The sequence below is a fragment of the Eublepharis macularius genome, chromosome 6 (assembly GCF_028583425.1).
Source record: "Eublepharis macularius isolate TG4126 chromosome 6, MPM_Emac_v1.0, whole genome shotgun sequence".
NCBI lineage: Eukaryota > Metazoa > Chordata > Lepidosauria > Squamata > Eublepharidae > Eublepharis > Eublepharis macularius.
The window spans coordinates 59,290,456-59,314,456 of record NC_072795.1 but is presented as its reverse complement, the minus strand read 5'-3'; the positions used below and the strand labels follow the sequence as shown (position 1 = coordinate 59,314,456).

At 41.7% G+C, this 24,001-nt stretch overlaps 1 protein-coding gene across 1 annotated transcript in view; it reads right to left on the bottom strand.

Annotated features, from left to right (window-relative positions):
• The window catches only part of PCCB (propionyl-CoA carboxylase subunit beta), a 58,921-nt gene extending 46,694 nt beyond the window's left edge, over positions 1-12,227 (bottom strand). Inside the window, exons 1-3 of the mRNA XM_054982616.1 lie at positions 12,027-12,227; positions 2,417-2,536; positions 1,351-1,419 (exon numbers count right to left, since the gene is read on the bottom strand). Of these exons, the coding sequence (XP_054838591.1) occupies positions 1,351-1,419; positions 2,417-2,536; positions 12,027-12,227 (390 nt within the window). The remainder of the gene's footprint in view (positions 1-1,350; positions 1,420-2,416; positions 2,537-12,026) is intronic.
• Between the last annotated feature and the right edge of the window lie 11,774 nt (positions 12,228-24,001).

Genomic DNA, 24,001 nt, shown 5'->3' with positions numbered 1-24,001 from the left:
GTGGAGGAATGGATTCAAAAGCTGTTATATATGGCGGAGATGGACAAAATGACAAGGAAACTAAGAGACCAGAATCCAAACAAATTTCTAAGTGACTGGAGAAAATTTAAAAATTATTTGGAAAATAAATGGGACGTGAAAGGACAACTGTGGATTTTAGAGAACTATTGAGAGTTGTGGAGAATGAATATGAACTTTACCTTTGGTAATAAGGATCATAGTGTGAATAGAGGTAATGATAAGAAATAAAGGGGTTTTAGCGCTGTTGGAAGTCAAAAGGGGAAAAGGGGGAGGAGGAAGGGAGGGGCATATACATGAATTTAAAAGGTAATGAAATTGTAGGTTTTAATGAGATGTATGTTTAACCCATTCAATAAAATTTTTATTAAAAAAAAATAATTTGCACCTCTCTGGTGCTTCGTTTTTAGTATACAACACTTCTACCTGTGGGATGAGGACACTGTAGGATTCTAACCATTGTTACGGTGTCACAATGTTAATATGTCCAATGCCCTGGCCAGGATTCCCTACCAGGGGCTGGCTTTCAGCCCTCAAATCTCACTACACTATCTATTGTATTAGCCATTCAGGCTCCAAGAGAGACCTACAAATTGGAGAGAGAATCATGGGAAAGACTAGAACAACAGGTGAACTGTGACAAACTATGCAACTCGTTAACACAGAAATAAATACCACGAAAGAAACATTCTTATCTCAAAATAAAGCCTTTGTAAAGTGCAAAAGTAAAAATATGACTAGAGAAACTGACAGGGAATTACCAACAACATGCATTTGTATGATGTCAGAGAAAATACCTGCAACACATGTATAAAAAAAAAATCAGGTAAAAATCCCAGAATGTTTCTAAAGTCCATATCTCATTTTCATATCAAATTCCGGCAACATTTCAAAGCCATTTTCCAGATACACTTAAAAACCAATGAAGAAAATATAATATAGGAAGATCTAAAAAAGGGAGCTTTGACCCTCAAAAGCTTATGCCCTGAAAATCTTGTTTGGACTCTAAGCTGCCACTGGACTCAGACTATAATATAGGAAGCACTTCTCAATATAAACAATCCTGCAAAGCATCCACACATACACAACCATCTCAGTTTTTACGACACAGTAATTCCATCATCCAAGAACTGGCACGCTGTACAATACAATGGAAACAATACAGAAAGGTATAAATAATTGTTTTAAAATAAAAGATGTTTTGAATGTGAATTTCTATTAACACACAATACACAAATTATACATCTATTGAAAATGAAACCCAAATGTAAATCAACATAAAAGAATTTTATGAAGTTTCAATGCAAAAGCTCACAATTAAAAAGACAATACCTGACTGAAGACATAAGCCAGTCTCCCATTTATTCTGCCCTGGCCAGTTACAACACTATCTCCAGGGTACTGCAAAAGAGAACAACAGTGCAGTTAAGAGCAAGATTAAATAATACAACTGAACTCTTACATTTGCTAATCTGAGTCTTAAACTGGTTTTTCAAGGCAGTGTGTGTCTTTTCAACTATATTTAGCCTGGATCTTTAGACCAGGCTGAATTTTCTACTATCAAATTGTTAAAAAAAGGGGGGGGGCGAGAGAGGGGGTTATTCCAAGGATAAAGAAAATAATTCCTTCCACAGTTTCCTTTATCTTTGACGATTACAGACAAAATTCACCAGCCTCTAAACTGTCATAAGCTCAAAAATCAACCTTTCACTATATTACAGAACAAAGAAATATTCCCATAAACAATAAGAACTAGAAGAAAAAACAAAATGTAAATAATACAGCTAGAAAGCAAGCTATCAAAATGATGGTCCAAAAAAATTAAGCCAAGAGAACAAATCAAATCATAGCAGGAAAAGTAAAATAATGGGAAGAGGGAGGGAGAATAGAAAAGAAACAAAAAAAATTGGCAGCAGGATCCCTTTTGTATTCTGCCACTGCAAGTACTACCAAAAAGAGAAATACATTAATCAGTAGCCAAAACTGCAGCAGACTAACAGCTACACCTCTGGAATTAATAAGTAACACTTTTTGAGAATCTAAACTGAATCACAAAAGGATCACTTATTTGTGTGCAATATGTACACATCTCTTACTGTTACTTGAGGTCAATATAGCTCCGCAGGGCAGTTGACTGGCAGCAGATCATCATTCTAACACAGATCTTTCCAAACTTGTCATAGTTGAGGCTCACTATTTTCAGATTAAAACATTCACCCATAAAAGTGAAGTGTGCCTTCAAAAGTTTACTTTTAGAGCAAGTAAAAAGAAGCATCTTTAGTTACCTAAGTCCCAGACTCAGCCTGATGGTTCTGAATGGAAAACAGTCCCCAAAGCACCATATGAGGAGCCCCTCTGCTCAAAGCAAAAATGAATTTAAATAGAGTGAAACAAGTACCTTGTTTTTTTCAGCCTCCATTCCAAAGTCTGAACATCTGTGTTCCACAAACATGTCATACTCCACAAAACTGTCAGGATCCAATAAGAGCAAAATGCGCTCCCTAGCTGTCAGCTTTCCCTGGAGAGCAATAAAGACATGGCTTTAATCACTGCAATAAGCCAGAATAAAGCATCATTAAAAATAAATGCAGAGGGATGTCACACTTTCCAATTTAAGATTTTATTCAGACCCACAAATTTGTCCCATCAAGCAGGACAAAACACCATTGTGTCATTACAACTCTTAATTAAAAAATATTCTGATCATAAATGCAAATATTTATTAACTCCTTAATATTTTCCCTCTTACATAAACCAAAGAGAGAGATGTAATTTAAAGAGGTAGAGTGGTATAATGGTATGAATGCTAGACTAGAATATGGGAGACTCAAGCGCTAATCCCCATTCTGCCACGAATGCTCACTGGGTGACTCTGCCCCAGTCATATACTCCAAGCCCAACCTACTTTACAATGTTGTTACAAGTGGAGAAGAATGTTGCAAAGCGCTTGGGTTTCCACTAGGGAGAAAAGCAGGGAATAAATATCTAAATAAATAAATGATATACACACACCTATATGTATGTATGTATGTATGTATACACACATATATGTGAGAAAGAAAGAGATATGAGAAGAAATGAACCTTAAAAGAATGAACCAAAATGAACCACAAGGAAGTCAAACAGAGGAGGGAGCCAACACAGAGAAAGGATTCTTTCAATCATAACATTAACATGGCAGTTGCATTAGTATTAGACTGAAAAATATGAAGAAAGAAATTGGGGGGTTCTGAGGAACTGCAGGGATAGTGGAAAGAAGAAAGAATTTGGAAATTCCATCCCTTCAAAATCTCTCCTACCTCTGTTTGAGAAACCTGATTTCTGCCCCACCGTTCTTTATGCTCAGCTATTCCCCACATTCCATGTCTTCTGCTTGTTTTTTCAGTTTTTTTCACTTCAAGTTAATTTACAACATTGTACTTTCTTGTATACCCAAGCAGACCCACTAATATGTGGAGACTCTCATCTTAGGGCCAACTTAGACATGGCATGACGGACTCTGCATGTCTACCACAGAGACACCACCACTATTTTAAAGCCTAAAATGGGTGTTTTGGGCAGTGTGGCCATTTTGGCACTTAAAAAGGTAGAGAACAAGAGCACCTCATCCTGCTGCAGGCCCAGTCAGGATCACGGCAGTGGCATCCCCATGGCAGACACAAGGATGCCACTACATTTAATTTGGCCCTTATCTGTAGCTGATCCACTTGTGCAGTTTTTGTCATCCAGCCAGTTTACCATCAGATACAGTACAATGATCTTTACTGACAGGACAAAAATTATATCTCCTCATGTTTTAACAATTTGACAACAGCCTATTTATAATAATTTAAGACCTCCAGTGCAAGTGAAATGAAACCTAAAGCCAGAAGCAAAACAAAAAAGACACCTGCCCTCCTCCTTACAGGTTTCTTAGCATTTAAAAAAAGAAATCTACAACTGGACAGGCTAAAAGTCTTACAACCAAATTCCTTTCAGAACTGGAACTTCACCTATCTATATTTTAGACTGGAATGCCCACCAGAGGGGCAAATTTCTCTAAGCCATATCTTTAAAATCTGTATTCCCAGAAGAGGCTCAGCATAAAGAAGGACATCGGCATGAGGAAAAGGCTTTTAAAATTACCGTCCAATGGTTTAATCCTTCCACTATAACCATGTGTGCATTTCACATCAATACTATGCACTTCACTTCAATTGCTGGAGAAACCTATATAAAACTACACTAAACAGACACAGTGGTTCTCCCCACATGCCTAGACTTAAAATCTTACAGAAAAAAATTCATTGAAAATATTCATTTCCTTTTATTTAATAATCCAAGCACTGAAAATATGTTATGGACAGCTTGGTTCTGCAGGGATTGCAGCTCTCTTTGAGTAGACAAGAATCTACTCAAAGACAGCAGCAATCTCTGCATCAACAGCAAAGGTACAGTGCAAGAGCAACGAACAAACAAAAATCATATGCCAGACAGAGAAGATGGGCTTTTTCAGAATTATTTAGAAAACAATCTCATTCAGTCAAGTTTCACTTTTAGTTAAGAGTTAGCTCTAATGCAGCCTAGTCCTGCCAGTGGCCTCTCCAGAAATACTTCACCTTCAAAATATCCACTTGCAGGAAATACTTAATGGTAGAAAAATAAGTTATTACAAGGGCATTTGAGACACAAAAAACATCATATTAAGTTCCTGGTTCTACTGTGAGTTCCGTGAGATCTCAGGCTATGTATCTGCCCAGAGGAGTTCTGGAGGACTGTTAACACTGATTGCCTATGTTGTGTGGGCAAAGGATGCCTTTACACTTTCCACAGCTGGTTAATAATGATCCTTGACCTGTAGATGCAGTCAGAGAACGCAATCCAAAAATCTACAGTATGTTCTTTAGTCTGAGCTGCACAAGCAGGACAGAACTAAGAATCTAAAAACTGCTTTACTGTATCAGACCCATGGTCAATTTAAATAAAGAATCAGACCCACAGTCAACTTAAACAAGGGATGAGACCCATGGTCAACTTAAACGAGGAAATAATACAATAGTCAGCTAGCTGGAGGGAAGGTGGCATGGTATAGCCTAATCTCATCAGATCTTGAAAGCTAAGTAGAGCTGTGTCAGAATATAAACTCACTTGCACATGTGTAAAGGCTGTTGTGCCCTTTAACATAGAGCATAGGGTGAGTCAGCAATTTCTCTGACAGTTCACACCTGATCAATTAAGCTGGGATTGCGGCATGATTGCATCAGCCGTGTGCTGGTTGGCTGACTCCAACTCACCCTATAGGCTAGTGGACACTTAAAAGTCCAGCCAAAGGTTTGTGCATCGCTGATCTGCTCAGCTTGGTGCCTGGTGCAAACCTTTGTCGCTCAGAACAATCTTGGATAACTCTGGTAACTGACCTAAGGACTGGACTCTGGTTTTGCTCTCTCTGTATGTATGTATGCTGAGCACTTTTGCACCTGTAATATATGGACTTGTATAATACACCATCTGCACTTCATCACAACGTCTTGGCTCCAGTGTTTTTGTTGTTGGGCAAAGCGGGTCACTTGGCAGCACTAATTACAGGCGGTTATTCCGTCAGGGTTATGGGCCCAGCACGCTTCCGCTGCGCCAGTGTACCTGCCGCCTGCAACTGAACCTGTTGGTTTGCTGGAGCGTCGTCTGGATCGTTGTGTGGCAGCTCAAGGGTTGGAACAGACGCTGACTGGTTACAAGCCGGTGCCTGGACCCGTTAAGGCAGCTGTGAGTGCGGTGAGTGCATGGGAGTCCTGCAGAGTGCAAGATAACAACCATGGCACAAATGGCTCTCATGCCGGCTGAAAGGCTGGGAGCCGATAACTATTTTACGTGGGCAGTATGGATGGAACATTATCTAAAAAGGGAAGGGCTGTGGACTGCTGTAAGCAACCCTCCCGCTGCTCCCACACCTGCAGATCAGACTAACATTGAAAAAGCCCTGGCCACCATCGTTTTGAGTGTGGATAAGACTCAGCTTGTCCATGTGATGGGTGCTGCTTCTGCCAAAGCTGCATGGGACGCTTTGAGAAGGCTACATGTGAGGCAAGGAGCGGGCTCACTCATTACTCTGACAAGAAGGCTTTACCGGTGCTATCTACAGCCGGGGGAGTCGATGTCTTTTCACTTGACTCGGATGGAGGGCTTTTTCCAACAGCTGGCTCAGAGAGGAAAAATCCTGCCTGAACAGGACAAAGTCTTCGCCCTGCTCAGCTCTCTGGATGCCAGGTTTGATAGCCTCATTACAGCCTTGGAGGCAAGAGACGTGGACAGTTTAACGATGGGCCTCGTCTCTGGGTTGCTGCTTGAGGAGGAATCAAGGCAGCAAGAAGCGAAAACTGCTACGACCTTCAAGAGCTCTGCAATCAACAAACAATGCGGAGGAGTGTCCCAGCACCTGCCGGAGAAAGCTTCCAGCGAGGAAACTGCACTGTGTGTCCGTCATTGCTTTGCCTGCGGTTCTACACAGCATCTAAAGAATGCCTGCCCATCCAGCCGGAGGAAGAAAAAGCAGCAGAAGTCAGCAGGAGTCGCAAGCAGTGGTGTGACCCAGCGTACTCAAACAGCACTGGTGTCTGCTGGACCCTCTGTGTCTGGTGGGAGTATCTGGCTAGTCGATTCGGGCGCTACACAATCTTTTTGTTGTGAGCGTGACTTGTTGGTCACTGAAACAGAGCCCAGGCTCAGCCATGTCTCCCTTGCAGACGGCAAAGCTGCTTCAACGGTCTGTCAAGGGGAGATTTGTTTTCCTGCATTGAAGCACTCCCTGGAGGGGGTGCTTTGTGTCCCATCCCTGCAAAATAACTTACTCTCTGTAGCTGACCTTGACAAAGCAGGCTTTGCTGTTTGCTTTGCTAACGGAGAGTGTACAATTTCCAGGGACGGAGTGGAGCTGCTGTCTGGACCACGAACTAACAATGTTTACATGGTTAAGAACTCTCCTACCATTAGCCATGTGAGTAACCGCCCTTACCACGATGGGTGTATACACTTTCTCCATCGCAGGTTTGGGCATGCTTCCTTTGGGGCTTTGGAGAAAACTTTGGGACTGCTAGGGGTAAAGGTGAAGCCTTGCAATGCTTTCCTAGACTGCAATATCTGCAAGGAAATAAAAAGCAAGGCAGCCCCAGTAGCCAAACACAGCCAGAGGCAGTCAGCCAAGCCTCTTCAGCTGGTTCATATGGATGTGGCTGGCCCCTTTCCTCAAAGTGTGTCTAAGAACCAATATGTGCTTGTAATAGTGGATGACTGTACAAGGTTTTGTTGGGTGTATCCCATGAAACATAAATCAGAGGTTTTTAGTACACTCAAGTACTGGATGAGCAGAGTTCAGAGACAGCTGGACACTGCTGTGGTATCTATCCAGTCAGATAGGGGGGGCGAGTTCTGTTCAAACCAATTAAAGGCATGGTTGCAAAAGCAAGGGGTTGAACAGAGGCTTGCCAACACTATGTCTCCTCAGGAGAATGGTGTGGCTGAGAGGTGGATACAGACTCTCAAAACTAAAATGCAAGCCCTTTTGGCTGATAGTGGTCTGAAGAAACACTTCTGGGCTGAAGCTATGAAGGTTGCCAGCTATTTGGCCAACAGGACTTGGACTTCTTCCATACAGGACATTCCATACCATGCCCTGTATAAGAAGTACCCCAACATAAATCACCTCAGGGTCTTTGGGAGTAAAGCCTTTGTAAACGTCCCTTTGGGTAAGAGACGGACCCTGTCCAAGAAAGCCAGGGAGCTGGTTTTTCTTGGCTATCAGTCAGGTTCAAAAGCCTACAGGTTCCTGGGTGATAGAAATGAGGTGATCTTCAGCCGGTCCGCAGGGTTTAAGGAAAATTCTCGCTGGGAGAGGCTAGGTGATAGCAACCACTCACAATTGCTATTGCCTCTGGCCCCTCCACAGCAGGAGGAGAACGTCATCACTCCAAAAACTCCCAGCCCCAAGAAACGGCATGCTGTGAAGCAAGAGGAGGGTGAGTCGGCTGTCAGCCGATCTCCCCCTCCTGCAGAAACAAACAGTTCCTCTCCCTCCTCCAGCCCTGCTCAAATGCAGGCTGTGCCGAGGAGGTCACAGAGGGAAAACAAAGGTGTGCCGCCAGACCGGCTGGGCTATTCACAGGCCATAAATTATGTTTACACCTCTGAGCCAGAGGATTTTTGGCAGGTTCAACAACTGCCACAAAAAGAGCAAGAGGGCTGGAAGGCTGCTATGCAAGAAGAATACCAGTCCCTCATTACCCATAAGGTTGTGTCACCAATGTGGCTACCCAAGGGTGAAAAGGTAATTGGGTGCCGGTGGATTTTCAAAAAGAAACCACTGGAGGATGGTTCTGTCAAATACAAAGCAAGACTGGTCGCTAGGGGATTCTCACAAGTAAATCAGATACACTATGACCAAGTCTTTTCCCCAACAGTAAAAACCGAGACTTTCAGAACTGCATTGGCTGTAGCAGGTTTCAAAGGGTGGAAAGCTTTCCACTTTGATGTAAAAACTGCCTACCTCAATGCAGATCTTGAAGAAAGTCTATACCTGGATCAAATTCCAGGTTTTCCCATGGGAGAAAAAGGTATGCATTTAAAACTGCACAAGGCTTTGTATGGGCTGAAACAGAGTGCCCGGCAATGGAACCAATGCCTGGATCAGGCACTAAAAGCTCTGGGTTTCAAGCAGAGCAACGCTGACTCATGTCTGTATACCTTACAAAGGGCAGGTAAATGGGTGCATTTACTGGTTTATGTAGATGATCTATGTCTCATAACAGAGCATGAGAAGCACCTAACATGGTTCCAGTGCAAGCTGCAGGAAAGGTTCCAACTAAAGTACCTGGGCCCCTTAAGACACTACCTAGGGGTGGAAGTGACCAGGCACTCAAATGGAACCTATGTTTTGTTCCAAGAGGGAAAAATCCTGCAGCTCCTGGACAAATTTGGCATGGCAGAAGCCAAGCCAGTTAACACTCCCATAATTACAAATAGCTGTGATGAAGAAGGTGAGCTTTTTCCTCACACAACATTATATCAATCACTGGTGGGATCTCTCCTATATCTGTCCTCCTGGGTTCGGCCTGATATCGCATACGCTGTACACCGTCTTTGTCAGAAGAATGCCAGTCCTAGGCAATCTGACTGGGTGGCAGCCAAGCGAGTCTTGAGGTTTCTCAAGGGCACTAGCAACAGGAAACTAACTCTGGCAGCCAGCCATACAAACCTGTTCGCTTTTTCAGACTCCAGTTGGGGGGACAGGGAGCAAAGGAAATCCACCACTGGTATAGCTATTTATTTGGGTGGTGCCCTGGTTCAGTGGAAAGCAGTAAAACAAACGTTTGTATCCCTAAGTTCTGCAGAAGCAGAATTTGGTGCTTTAAGTTCCTGTGTCACAGAAGTGGAGTGGTTTACTTCGCTATGCCATGATTTTGGTATAGCCCAAAACAAGGTCATTATACACTGTGACAACACGGCTGCTATTCAGTTAGCTAGGGAGCAGAACTTTAAAAGTCGCTCCAAGCACATAGGGATCAGGTATCAAAACGTAAAAGCAGCTGTTGACAAAGGGTTGGTGGACCTGCAATACAGCAACACTGAACAAAACATAGCTGACATGTTTACCAAAGGGTTGGATGTGATAAAACATAACATATTCACTGAACGGTTGTTTGATGGTGTAAATATGTAAGGTCAGCTGTGTATAATATATATAAATGATATGTGACATGTGGCAAGGAGTTTAGCAGGAGTGTCAGAATATAAACTCACTTGCACATGTGTAAAGGCTGTTGTGCCCTTTAACATAGAGCATAGGGTGAGTCAGCAATTTCTCTGACAGTTCACACCTGATCAATTAAGCTGGGATTGCGGCATGATTGCATCAGCCGTGTGCTGGTTGGCTGACTCCAACTCACCCTATAGGCTAGTGGACACTTAAAAGTCCAGCCAAAGGTTTGTGCATCGCTGATCTGCTCAGCTTGGTGCCTGGTGCAAACCTTTGTCGCTCAGAACAATCTTGGATAACTCTGGTAACTGACCTAAGGACTGGACTCTGGTTTTGCTCTCTCTGTATGTATGTATGCTGAGCACTTTTGCACCTGTAATATATGGACTTGTATAATACACCATCTGCACTTCATCACAACGTCTTGGCTCCAGTGTTTTTGTTGTTGGGCAAAGCGGGTCACTTGGCAGCACTAATTACAGGCGGTTATTCCGTCAAGCTGATACTTGGATGGGCAAGCTCCAAAGAAGACTGCAGAAGGAGGCAAACCATCTCTGTTTCTCACTTCCCTTGAAAGCCCCTTGTTTGGGTTGCCATAAGTCGGTTGTGACTTGACAGCACAAATATAGAAGTAGGCATGATGGTGACAGCGAAACAAAGATGGGACATATTTCAATGGTAAAGCATTTGCTTTACACACAAACAGTTCCAGGTTCAATTCCCAGTATCTGGTGACGTGAAAGACCTCTGCCTGAGGCACTTGAGAGCTGCTGCCAGTAAAGAATAGATGTACTGACCTTGATAGACCAATGACCTGCCTCAGTATAAGGCAGCTTCATGTGTAGTTAACCACTGGTTTCACCCAGCTCCTGGCACTCAGAGGTTTTCTCTTTCTGATTACAAAGATACCATTTATCTACTATGGCCAATAACCACTGATACACTTATCTTCCATGACACTGCATATTTTTAAACCATCCAAATTAAGTGGCCATCATAATACACTATAACAAAAAGTTGTTAGCTTACTCCTGTAAAGAAATACTTTTTATTCAAATAGGAGGGCTGTAATATAAAGAACCTGTCTCAAAGAGATGCATCAATAAAGGGAAAGGAAGTGACTATAGACTTTACTACTCTTGCTGGAAGTATGATCCTGTTGGGTAGATCCTTTGTTGTTTAATATGTCAATCTCAGAATTACTTATGCTCTGTTTCAGCATTTCTTTGACTCTATTAGATTTCTGCTGGTTTTAAATCTTTGCAAATTTACATGTATATACTCAATTACATGTGTATTGAAATGACTTTGAAACGGATTGTACTGACACACACACTGTAATCTGCCTTGAGTTTCAGTGAAAAGGCAGACCACAAATAACATAAATAAAATTTTGTTTTTCCCTGCAGTATTAAACCCTGACCTTCATAGCTCAGGCACACCTGATCTGGTCAGATCTCAGAAGTTAAGCAGAGTCAGCCTTGGTTACGGGAGACCTCCAACAAAGACCAGGGTTGCAGAGCCAGGCAAAGGCAAACCACCTCTGTTAGTCTCTTGACATGAAACCCCTACCAGGGATCACCATAAATCAGCTATGACTTGAAAGCACTCTCCACCACCACCACCACCACTTTCAACACTACATCTGTGTCCAAGAAAAAGCTATAGACATGGCCAGAATGTGGGAATAGTTAGAAAGGTCTTGAAGGCTTTGTCAGGCAAATTCTTCAGATTCACACTTGACCATTTTGTCATCCTAGAGTTAGGTGAATCTTATTGTCACTTTTCTGAAAACGAGTAAAGAAATGTAACCTGCAAAGGGAAACATGTGAATACACTAATGTCATTTTAAAGTAATAGTTTTAAAAATGACTTCAAGATTACTTCTTGTCACTGCCTGCCACTGGAAATTTCCAGCGAGAATTATGCTGGTTCCTATGCTGCCTCCTCTCCTCTGTGGGCTTTAGAAGGAGAAACACAAACTTGAAGAATACAGAGGATGAAGCTTTAAAACCCAGCCCCCTCTGAAACAGGAAGGCGGCTGGAGATTGGTGTGGCAGGTGAGGCGAACTCCTCTCAAGGTATTCCAGTGTCCCCTCCAGGTCCCTTTCCCCGCCACACACTTTCCCGCACAAGAAGCCGCCTGCGTTGGTCTCCCACAGGGCTCCACGGAATTTGGCAGGGAGCAGCCACCAACTCCACAAGGAGCTGCCTCGCCACAGCTGTGAGCGGAGGGAGGAACGGAAGACAGTAAAAGGGGCCCGAGAGAGGCGAGCTCGCTCACCCGCCGATGCTGCGCATCTATACGGGCCTGTCCGCCTCCGAGTAGCGCTGCCCGACGTTTCTCCTCGATGCGCTCGGGCACCGTGAGCGCTCCGCGAGGGGGGCCGCTGCCGGTGAAAGGGCGAGAAAGCTTCGGCGGGACTCTGGCGAGCCGAAAAGGTAAGAGCCGTAGAGCTGCCATGACTGGACTGTGAGGACGCATGCGCGACCTGAAGAAAGACGCCGTTCCTTTGAGGAGGTTGATTGGCGGCCTGCGCAGCACCGCCCAGTTTCCTCCGCTGGATGAGTAGCCGGGAGCCTGGCGAGCAGCTCCGGTTGTTTTGGCTGCGGGTCTGATCTTCTGCAACGAGCCATCCAGAGATGGCCTTCTTTATGACTGTGCTTCTACTGCAGGGACATAGTACATTGATGTACGACTTCTCCAGATTGTCTGTGTACAGTACCGCAATTACTGTGCGGACTGTAGATGCGCCGTTGCCGTGGATGTGATTGCTTATGGGGAGAAAAAATGCAATATATACGTACGCAACTTACACAATATTTGCTCTGAAAACAGGTAACAGCCTGATTTATACGTGATGCTGGTAACACAAAACAGTTTGTGTGACTGCACATGCATTTTTTAGACATGGTCCAAGTCCAATAGCACCTTAGATTTCTAAGATATGAGCTTTGACTCTTTAAAACCTCATACCTTAGAAATCTAGTTGATCTTTAAGATGCAGTTGGACCCAGTTCTTTCTCTTTGACTGCAGATAACACAGCTACCTTTCTGAAGCGAAGTTCATCCATGCAGTTTTTCTGTTGAATAGCATATCATTTAAACAGATAGCTCCCTGTGCAGAACAGCTATGTATGTTCACCTAGCATGCCTGCACAATACGCACCTGGGCTAATGGCCTTCTAGTGCACTAACAAAACATCCAGAGCTGTTTTTCATGAGTAGAATGCTGTGTGAGTGTGAAGTCCCATGAGTAAATGCTTTTCTCACGCACATCATGTTTAGATCAAACTGGGCTGCTATGCAATGCAGCTATACATGCGTATTTAGCATACTAGCACAACACTCACCCAACCTATGGATCTCTGGAATGCTAACAAATCGTAGACAGCTGCTTTGTGCAGGCAAAGGCCTGCTTTGAACTAGAATTGGGCTCATTGTATAGGTAAGTTTTTCAATCCCACTGCATCATGTTTAAATCAAGGATCAAACTAAGCTGCCCATGTAAAGCAGCTACACTGGCTTAGGTAGCATACCAGAGATCTGTAATGGGCTGGTGTTCTACTGGCATGCTAGCTAAATATATGTAAAGCTTTGCATGGAAAGCAGTTTCAGTGAGATACTGAATATGTGCAGTCACGTGAGCAAATTCTTTTACCTCTCTGCCATCCAGTTTAAATTAGGTGTAGGTCTACAAATGCAATAGGATGAGGTGATAGAAGAGTGAGGTTGTGAGATTAGCAAATTTTAGTACTGACTTTAGATCAATCATGAAATCACACTAATATAGAAAAAGAGACATGAAATATATTCTTTGTGCATGTTTTAAAGTAACTGGTCCCTGCCTGGGACCCTCTGGCTCCTTGGGCCTTTCTGGCTACACACCGGAAAAGGAGAATTTTTGGCCTTCAGGAAGTATAGATAAATGGGCATTCCTTAAACCCATCTGCAGAAGCAGAGATAAGAAAGAGTGAAGGTAGAATGACCATATATGGGGAAGCTGATAAGAAGGTATGAACAGGGATAGAACTGCAGATGTTCTGTTGCAAGACTAAGTTTGAAAAACGGACAATAGCCACTCCAAAGATGTGAAAGTCAGATGCTTTGCCTTAAGTGTGACTTTCATTTCTCCAGTGTGATGTAATGTACCTTTAAAACAGCATGTACTCCTTTGTTCTGGTGACACACACTCAGAGCTCAACTAGTAGTAGTGTGTCCTATATTTGCAAATATATCTGACTTTTCTTTACAACATTCTTCATTAGACTTCATTCTTTCTGTGTGTATTCATTTCTCTTAATTGGCTAAGATAACCAGACACACACAATGTGAGTACAACAAGGTGATAGAAAGAGTTTGCCAATTCATTCTGTCATTCGAGGATGCTGCTTTGGAATGCCTTCCCCCCATTTAAAAAAACTTTCTGCAAAGACCAAACTAGCAAAGTTGGAAGAAAAGTTTAGCATAACCCTACGCTTGCTCTGCTGATTGCTCTATTTGCAGATAGTTTTTAACATTGGGATAATATTTAAAATTGTTTCACCAGTTAATGTGGAAATAGTAATTGTAACACAGAGACCTTAAAATGTTAAGTATAAATTATGGAAGAGATAACTGATTAAAACTTGATATTAAAGTTGGGTATAAGCAATCAAGGAGAGGGAGAAAAGAACTTTTACATAAGCAAGTTGTATTGTCACATATTTTGAATATATTTTTCTATTGTAGCTTAAATGTAGCTCAGGGGTAGTGTTTTGTATATTCTGTATAAGTTTCCTATGCACTTTCTATTGTCATTTCTATTTCTTTTTCAAATGGGGCACGGATAGGTCAGCCAAGGCAACTTTGTTAATCTTGATGGTTGAGTTATTAACGCTAACAAAGGCTAAAGCTGCTGAAACCATTTTATGCTATAGATTAAAATCTGGTGAAGACACCAGAAGCCGGAACAGATGCCAAAGCACTAATTTAACATACACAATAATTAGGCTCACCACTGATATTCTAAAAATTCAGTTAATTTATTTTCTGGCTCAACTATTTTACTGATGAATTCATTAAATTGGAGTAAAGCAGTATTGTATGTATTAAAAACTAAATGGAAATACAACTTAACATTCTATAAAAATCATAATTTCACTGTCAGAAGGAAATGCTTTATATGTTTTCTGTTTTAAATTCATGAAAGATATGAATAAATTCATGAACACCTAAAAAAATTGTTTCACCAGCTGTCTGAAGTGATGCGGTCTAATTACCACCTCAGCATGCTACCACGTCAGTCTGCTTTATATGTAGACTAGGACAGAATTTCAGGAAACCATGGGATTCACAGGATGGGGGAAATTGTGCATGCAGAAATTTTCTCTTCTACATAACTGGTAAAGGTGTGGTCCTCAGTACTCTAATCATAAAATGTGAAAGATGTACCACTGACTTGAAATTAATTTTTTGAGTAATCTTCAGTTGTACTTCTTTCCCCATCTATCTCCTTACTTTCTAAAATCTTTGGAGCCTTTTCTGTTGGTTCTTACTAGATGAGAAACTTCACTTCCTAAAATGCAACTCTGCTAAAACTGAGCTTTCGTTTTTCCATCTCCATCCTTCTGCTCTTCTTTTACGGTCCTGCTTGATAGTTGGTCTCTTCTCGAAATCAATATTCAGTTCTTTGTATTAGCTCCCACTTTCCTCCTATACCATTTATACTCTTCTTTTACAGTCATGAATGCCTTCACATCCATTAACCTTCCTATTAACCATTAGTCATTAAAGATTAACCATTAATCTTCTCTTCATGTCTCCAATTCCTCCTCCCAATCTCTCAATTTTCTCTAGTACTCATATTCTCTACAAGCCAAACATAACAAATTTTCACTGCTGCAGCCATCTCTTGCTTCTCTTGCCATTTCCTTTGTAATGTTTTCCAATTTTTAGAAGTTCAGTGAATGATTATATTCATTTGAAAAGAACTAATGGATTTTAATAATCATTTTCTGACTTTCCTTTTAATATGTCTTATCTCCAGACATCTGCCTGACTTTAAATATTTATTAAAAACTTACCAATTTGTTCTCACATTTTGAATTTTCCTCTTCCATCCTTTTAGGGCTTCCAGGTCTCCCACCATGGCAGGAGACCTTCTATTGTGGCAGCAGATTTTTAAAAAAATAACACCAGTGGTGTCACTACATCTTTTCCAGGGAAAGGCCAGAGGCAATATAGGGTAGTGTTAGGAATCACCAGAAACTTTATAGTTTTACCACAGAGTTTCCAGCAATTCCCACAGTGACCTTATGTCATGTCTGGATTTCCCCCCAAAGTGATGTAGCAACTCCAGTGACATCACACATACACCCATGACCCCACCTCCAACCTTCTCACTGGCTGCTGGGCTATTCCTTTCTTGTCTTCTTTCCACAGATTCCCAGCCAATCTTTTTAAAATCCTTGTGCAATGTCTAGCAATGATAAATACCTTAAGCATATTTTTAAAATACTAATAATAAAGGTCTAGGCAAAGAGTCTTATTCCATTATGATCCTGACCTACCCTATTGTTGGTATTCATATACAATAACAATGTACCAGTTCTACCTCTAATTCTTCTTTAACATACATGCTTATAGTTTGCCTTGTAGTTACAAAGAATGACATTAGGGATAATTATATCTTTTTATCCTGTCATTTTAAAATGTGCCAGATTTAAGAGAATTATTTCAGCCTTCATTCTAACAGGATGATGCAGGTACATATGCACCCCAAAACCACAGTTCAACCAAATTACAATTCTATATTGTTCACAAAAGATAAAGCAAACACAAAGAATCGTGTCCCAGTTACTGACACAGGCAGCAGGTAGGGGGAAGTTCCCAAGATGTCAGAGCAGGACAAATCACAGTTCCAAGGTTTAGGCACAAGTTAGACAATATTCACAGCTTATGTCATGTCTGTGCCCCATCCGTGCCACTACTTCATATTGACCTGTTGTTCTGAACCAATGTTTCATGCTATAACTTGATGTCATATTGCCAATGCCATAACTGTCTTGCTTTCGCAGGCTTATTGAAGCTGCACATGTCTTATCTAACGGACTGTAGAAACTCTCAGTGCTTCTGACCTTGTATCCTGCTCACTTCCATGCACTGCTATGTCTCACCTTTCATCTCTTGCTTTCTCGGTGTCTCGACCTGATAGTACAAATAAGTGAGATGTTCTCAGGACGAGTTCGCACCAAAAGTCCTGTTTTACTGTTGGGAGGGGGAAGGAGTAAACGGGAGTGTTAAGAGGTTTTCCCACATTACCGTTCCTGTCAACCTGTTCTTACTGCTTAGATGCTTACCTTGCTTCTGAGTAATCCTATGGACATATCTGTGGAAATTATCTGATTCCTGAATAAAACCTTTTAACCAAGAGCCTGGATTCTTGCTGTAATGGTACAGGGGTCTATCTGCCATAGCCTGTCATCCATAGCCTGACAGCTTTGAGTCCAAAGGAGGTATTCCAGAATCAAGTCCACAGTAACAAGCTGATGTTAGAGATGAGGGCCTTCATTCCAACCACAAGCAGCACAGACAGTAGTGAATAAACACACTGCTTCCACACAGCCACTCCTTTCTCATACTGCTCTTTTAAGCCTTGTACTGCTCAGCCACCTGTGCTGCATCATGCACCTGCCAGCCATCTCAGCCCTGCTCCTGCAAGCACTCATCATCACTGTTGATGCTGGGCCAGTACTGAGCTGCTGGCTGGGCACTGCATCTTCTGGCTTGAAGGGCCCTCCGTACCCTCCTCTGATGGTGCTCCTGAGGCTCTAGTAATGGGAGAGAAGAGCTGGCTGGTGCCTGGCTCTTTGTTGCCAGCCCAGGGCTGGGAAGCTGAGGGACTGATGTGCTGGGACCTGGCTGTGGATCTTTGTCTGATCCTTTAGAGACTGCCTCCTCCTGTAGTACTTCTGCCACTGGCCATGGATCTGGGGCAGGTTCGCCAGCTGTCTCTTCCTCAGAAGGGTCTCCTGCTTCTCTTTGATCTGCTGGGCTCGGCTGATCCATGACAGATCGCTTTGTGCCAAGGAATGGCTAAGAGGTCTTAGCAAGGAGTTTGAAAATTCTGTTATTCTAGTTGGATTAGTAGAGAAACAATCATAGGTTAATCTTCCATCAAAGCAGACCACTGAGTTTTAATCTAAAATTCAACGGTAGTCCTTTGATGAAAGATTAAACCATTTCCTTAATTTTTCAGATCTACAGTGAAAATTCTAATAAAAAATTAATTGATAGCTGTAGCATGTTTTTATTGTATATAAGAACTAACCCATCATCATGGTATATGCACTTCAGCTGGGAAAACGTATGTAGCAACTGGAAATACAGGTAGGTACAAGGTTGGATTTGTCTTGTACAAATGTAGTTTTGAGTCACAGCAAGTTTTACACAGTGATTAAACTCTGGATTACAGCATAAGAAGAATGATTGCTCTAAAGCTTTATTATTGGTTTACAGTTTACTCACAGGTATTATGTACATACATGCAGCACATTGGAGGAATATAGTGAAGAGGCCTGTTTGGGGCCTAACATGTCATTTATTATGCCTGCTTGACCAGAGTTTTAAAAACCTCTTGGGAAAAACCGTTGGTATGTGCCTCTGGGGAAAGATTATTTCATCCTACAGGCTATCTCAGGCCTTGTGAGTTTTATCAATCCCAGGTGCATGGTTGCCTTGAAACTGCTAAGGAAGGGCACCAAGATCTTCGTGTCCATGTTACATTCCCTCTCGAGCCATCTTGGTTCTCATTGGAGAAAGGTTGCTGGTATGAGAGTTCAGCTGCAATGGGTCAAGCCTTTGAGTCATTGCCATGTTCTGTTTGGTCAATCCCTCTTGCCCTGTTGCTGGGCTTCTGGGAATAAAGTTTAGTTCTGTTAGCTAAACAATGGCTCAAGATTTGGTTCTGACATGGCTATGACTTTTAGCACCTCAGTCTTGTAGCCTGGGGTCTGGATATGACCCTTGGCATGTAGCTCTTTTGATTTACAATCATTCTACCATGCTTGGATCTCCTGATGTTGGATTTTGCATTGCTGACCAATTACTGTGGCAAGTGTGTTTAGTGTGAGGTAATTAGCTTTCTTGTTTTATCTATCCCTTTATGCACACTTTCTAGTTTAGTCATTTTATTCATTTAATAATAATAAATCATTTATATTTTACATCTGTGCAGCGTCTCTTTGGCACAACAGCTTCAATCTGAATTTGGCATCTAGGCCAATTTGGCCCTGTGCCACCTTTGAAACTTTTGAATGGGCTTCAGCCTGCGTCTCTCACAAATGGTTTGGTTAGGCCTGAGCTGTGGCTCCTGCCTCAGTGCAAGGACTTAGAAGTGATCCTGGTGTCAGGCTACCATTTGATTAGGCAGGTGGACCCCAAGGTTAGGCTCCCTCTGACCAGTGAACACGGCTGGGTTCTCCACAAGAAAAACTAATAAAATAGAGCTCAATCCAAATAAGAAGCGCTATTGGTACGTGTCACCATAGGCTAGTGATTTCTCCTGTTCCAGATGGATTACATTTACGGATCAGGTGTGCAATTTAGCTTTAAGGCTTAATTTTAGCAAGTTTAGATTTTAATTTTCATTTAGCATCCCTGGCATGGAATGTATTTTTTCAGTTCTGTTGCTATCCAAACTGGATAGAAATTGTCCTTAGTTAATGGATAACTTATATGAAGTTCTCCACATTCTGGTAACATCCAGATTGGATTATTATAATGTGCTGTCTGTAGCATTATTTATTTATTTATGTTATTTCTAGTTAAACATTAAAACAACAACCGTATTCCCTTTTTAAAAATGTCCTCCTAAACATTTTAAAAGAAAAAAACTTTCTGCAGATCTCAGAACGCACGTGTTCATAATTTATGAGCACCTATATCTTTGGTCAGATCTACTAATTAAATAGTACTATTTTCTACATATGCATGTTGATCAAGGATAGTCATCCTCTTGCTGAAAAAGAGAGTATATAACTTGTAATATTTCTATTATCATGAGGTTTAATAATACAGAAAATCATGAAACATTAGAACAAAAATGTTGTTTACAACAATAATTTGTAACTTTATAGTTAATACGGTGGTAGGAACTAAAGACTATATCAAGATTATGAAGATGACTGTTCAGAAACATCTGATTCAGAATACAGCTGCTGATTAATGAAAGTTTGCTGTCAGGAACACGTGTTATGTGCTGTCAAGTCCCCTCTAACCTATGGTAACCATATGAATGAAAGACCATGTATATTTATGAATGAAATTTCCAGTGAGATATAACAAGGAATTTGTGTATTCCGGTGGCTGGCAATGATGATAAATTGTATTGTTATGTATTAAGATTCACTGTTATTTACATCAAGCACTTTGCACTTTAAAATTGTTAAAAAGACTTTTGACTTGTTGATTGTATTTCATGGGTACTAGTGTCTATTAGTTATTTGTTCCACTTTCCTGAGTATTATTTACTTTTTCAGAGACTCTCATCTTTTCATGATGTGACCAAAGTACAATAGCCTAGCCTCAATTTTGTCATTTTAGCTTCTAGGGAGAATTCAGGCTTGGTTTGATCTACAACCCATTTATTGTCTTTTTGGCCATCCATGGTATCTACAAAACTCTTCTTGAGCACCATATTTCACATTAATCAATTTTCTTCCTGTCAGCTTTCTTCATTGTCCAGATTTGACATCCATACATAGTAATAGGGAATACCATAATTTGTATTATCTTGATCATGGTCCCCAGAAAGACATTTTTATCTTTAAGAATCTTTTCTAGTTTCCTCAAAGCTGCTCTTCCAAGTCTGTCTTCTTCTGATTTCTTTGTTGCAGTCTTCCTCTGGCTGATGATTAAGCCAAGGAATAGAAAATCTTGAACAACTTCAATTTCCTCATTGTCAACTTTAAAACTGTGTAATTCCTCAGTAGTCATTGTTTTGGTATTCTTGATATTCAGCTGTAATCCTGCTTTGGCACATTCTACTTTAACCTTCATCAGTAGTCATTTCAAGCCTTTACTATTTTCTGCCAATAACATGGTGTCAGGAACATATTGCTACTATATGGAAAGATCTTCACTTGTCTCTGGTTTATTAATTAAAAGTGTTGGTATTTACCAAGAGAAGCCTAAACAATCTTGGACCAGGCTATCTCAAAGGTCCACTGAAACCTGCCCCATCATATATATGTTGTTGGCCTAAATACTTGCTTTTCAGAGAATAGGCAAGGGCTACCAGAGATGAACCCTTTTCTATGGTAGCACTTCAGCTATGAAATTTCCTCCCAAATCAAGATTGCCTGGCACTTATGCTAACATCTTGGGCAGAGTAATCCTAAACCACGCTGGGGCAGAGGGGTACAGATGTCTGTATAATTTCAATCCAATCCCAAAGGACTTTCAGGAGGGAGATATGTCGACAAATGAGACCAGCCAGGCACAGGCAGCAGAGCATGCTGTCCAGTCTCCACAGAAACTCTAGCAGTTTCCACCAGTCGCATAACAGCTGCTATTGACAGCTCTGTCAGTGGCAGGAAAAGATAGAGCCAATCCCTGGCAGTGATTGCAGCCACCACCTGCCGATACCACTCCCCTCCACTGCAGAGAGCAGATGGACAGGCCTGTGACCACAGCACCCTAACACAGGTACACGACTCAAGAGGCTCCTAACCAACTCATAGGGGACACACAGCCAAGCGGCAAACAAGGTGCCCGCCCTACTGCTGGCAAGGGCCAGACTGACAGCAAAAGCACCACCCACTTGCAAACATCCCCACTCTGAGCCACACACCCCTCTCCTGGAAAAGTGGAAAACAAAAAGGCAGCAGGACCAAGAAATCCTAGACCAGGCTGAAATCATAACCTCTGACACTCAGGACCGGACCCTTAGCCACAAAGCCAGGGGAGGAGATTCCCAAGAGACATGCCAGGAGGGACTAGACGCCCCTCTGCAACTCTGATGTCACCATCAGCCACATGGGGCTAGACAGAGAATATCAAGCAGATCAGCATGGCTCATTGGAAAAGTGCAGGGGTAGCATGCCTGGGGCTCCTGATGTGAACCACACTTGGGCAGTGGGGAGAGGTGAGCTGAAGCCCACAAACAGCAAAAAGGGGAACAGGTTGGCTTAGCTGATGAAGTACCTCAGAGATCCATCATGTTGGCCAATACGTGACTTCACAAGTCCCCCTCCACCACATTCATGGCTGCAGCACCCTTGCATTGACCTTGGTTCTCCTCGACCATGAGTTAACCATCTGCTTGGCTTATCAAAGGCCAGCAGTGCTATGGGCAACTGCAAGACCCCCTTAGAGCCCCCCTCCTCAGGGCAGCCACATACAGGCAACTCTCCAAGTCCTAACTCCCTCCCTGTAGTGTGTCTGATGGTGTAGAAGGGGTTGCTGGGAAGCTAAGTGTGGCTTCCAAGTTGCCACTGGACCAGTGTTCTGTTGTGCAGCAGAACAAAACAGAGGTTCAGTGACACCTGGAAAAGCTTTAGGAGCCACCTTATCATTACCAGCCCCAAGCCAGAGGCCATCCTCTGGGATATGTGAAGGGACAGCTCTATGGGGGAGTGACAGATGGGGGAAGGAGTTGGGGCAGGGAGAGGTGCGAAGCTACTGTCATCCACATGCAAGCAAACAGAGAAGGAGAGAGCAGCGGTACAATGCATACTTTATTGAACTGCCAAATGTGACAGGGATGTCTGGGCACAGGTTGCCAACTCCCTTTTTCTGATGTGACAGCTGTGTCTGTGTGTGGTACTCCTAGGAGCCTTCTAAAGGCAGAGATTTTTTAAAAAAAATTATAACCTTATTTAAGAGAAAAAGAGAATAGAAAGTGCATAAAGAATCTTGAACAAAATACAGAATAATAGATTTAAGCTACAACAGAAAATATAAGCAAGATATATGACGCAACTAAATTACTCTTCTCCCTCTCCTTAATTACGTATACTTAAAATTTTATACTCAACATTCTATATTCAATCATATACATCACATTTTATATTCAACGTTTTTAGTTTTAGTTTTTAGTTTTTAGTTTTAGTTTTAGAACTGATCTATATCCATGTTAATTATTCTTGATTTTTCTTAATTTCCAGCTACGTAGTCAAAGAAATCTCTCCATTTATCCTGGAATTTCTGTGTTGGTCTATTGGGCATATAAGAAATTAATTTAGCCATAGAGGCATATTCATACTATTTATTCATCCATTCAATCACATCTGGACAAAATACTGTTTCCATTTTGCTGCGTATGCAACTCTCGCAGCTGTTACCATATTCTGCTGATCAATTCTATTTCTGGTTGCAGCGTCACAATGAGCGTTTATTGGCAACATCAGTGGTGAGATTGGCAGGCTCAGTCTATTTCTTCATTGAAACCATGTTTTGAGTAGCCCATCTCTTAATATATGGATCCCGTCCTGCTTTTGAATGGATTTCAGTGATTTCTTAAGCCATAAATAATTATGGATGCCTTCTTTAGCATCCATTGTCCAATTTGGTGTGTCTTCTACTCAGATTTATAATTCACTCTGTTATCCAAACCAATGCTGCTGCTTGGCAATACAGTTTGATATTCAGTACTGCCAGTCCTCCCTGTTTTTTGTCATCCTGTAATACTTTAAATCTTATCCTTAGTTTCTTCCCTTTCCATATGAAGTCGTTTATTATTTTCTGCCACTTGTTTAAAGTCTTTTGATATATTGGAACAATTTGAAATAGGAAATTCAATTTTGGTAGTATATTCATTTTAACAGTAGAGATTCTTCCTAGCCATGAAATATACAGTTTTCCCCATCTTTACAGATCTTCAGTTATGTTTGTCCACACTTTTTGATAATTATCCTTACAAATGTTCTCACTTCGTGCTGATACATTTATCCTTAGGTATCATAGCACAGGTGATCATAGCACAGTCCATTATTTTTTCAATCTCTTCTTGTTCCTAAGTAACATTATCTTTTTTTTCTTTTTGTTCAACTTGTATTCAGAGTACTGTTCAAATTTTGTTATTTGTTCCATTACATAAGTCAGAGAGTTGTTTGGATTTGTCACAGATATAACCACATCATCCGCATAGCTTTCTCCTCCTTTATTCCATCAATTCTATGGTCATGCCTAATTGTCACTGCCAAGATTTCCAAGGTAATAATAAACAATAATGGTGATATTGGGCACCCCTGTCATGTTCCTTTTGTTATTTCAAT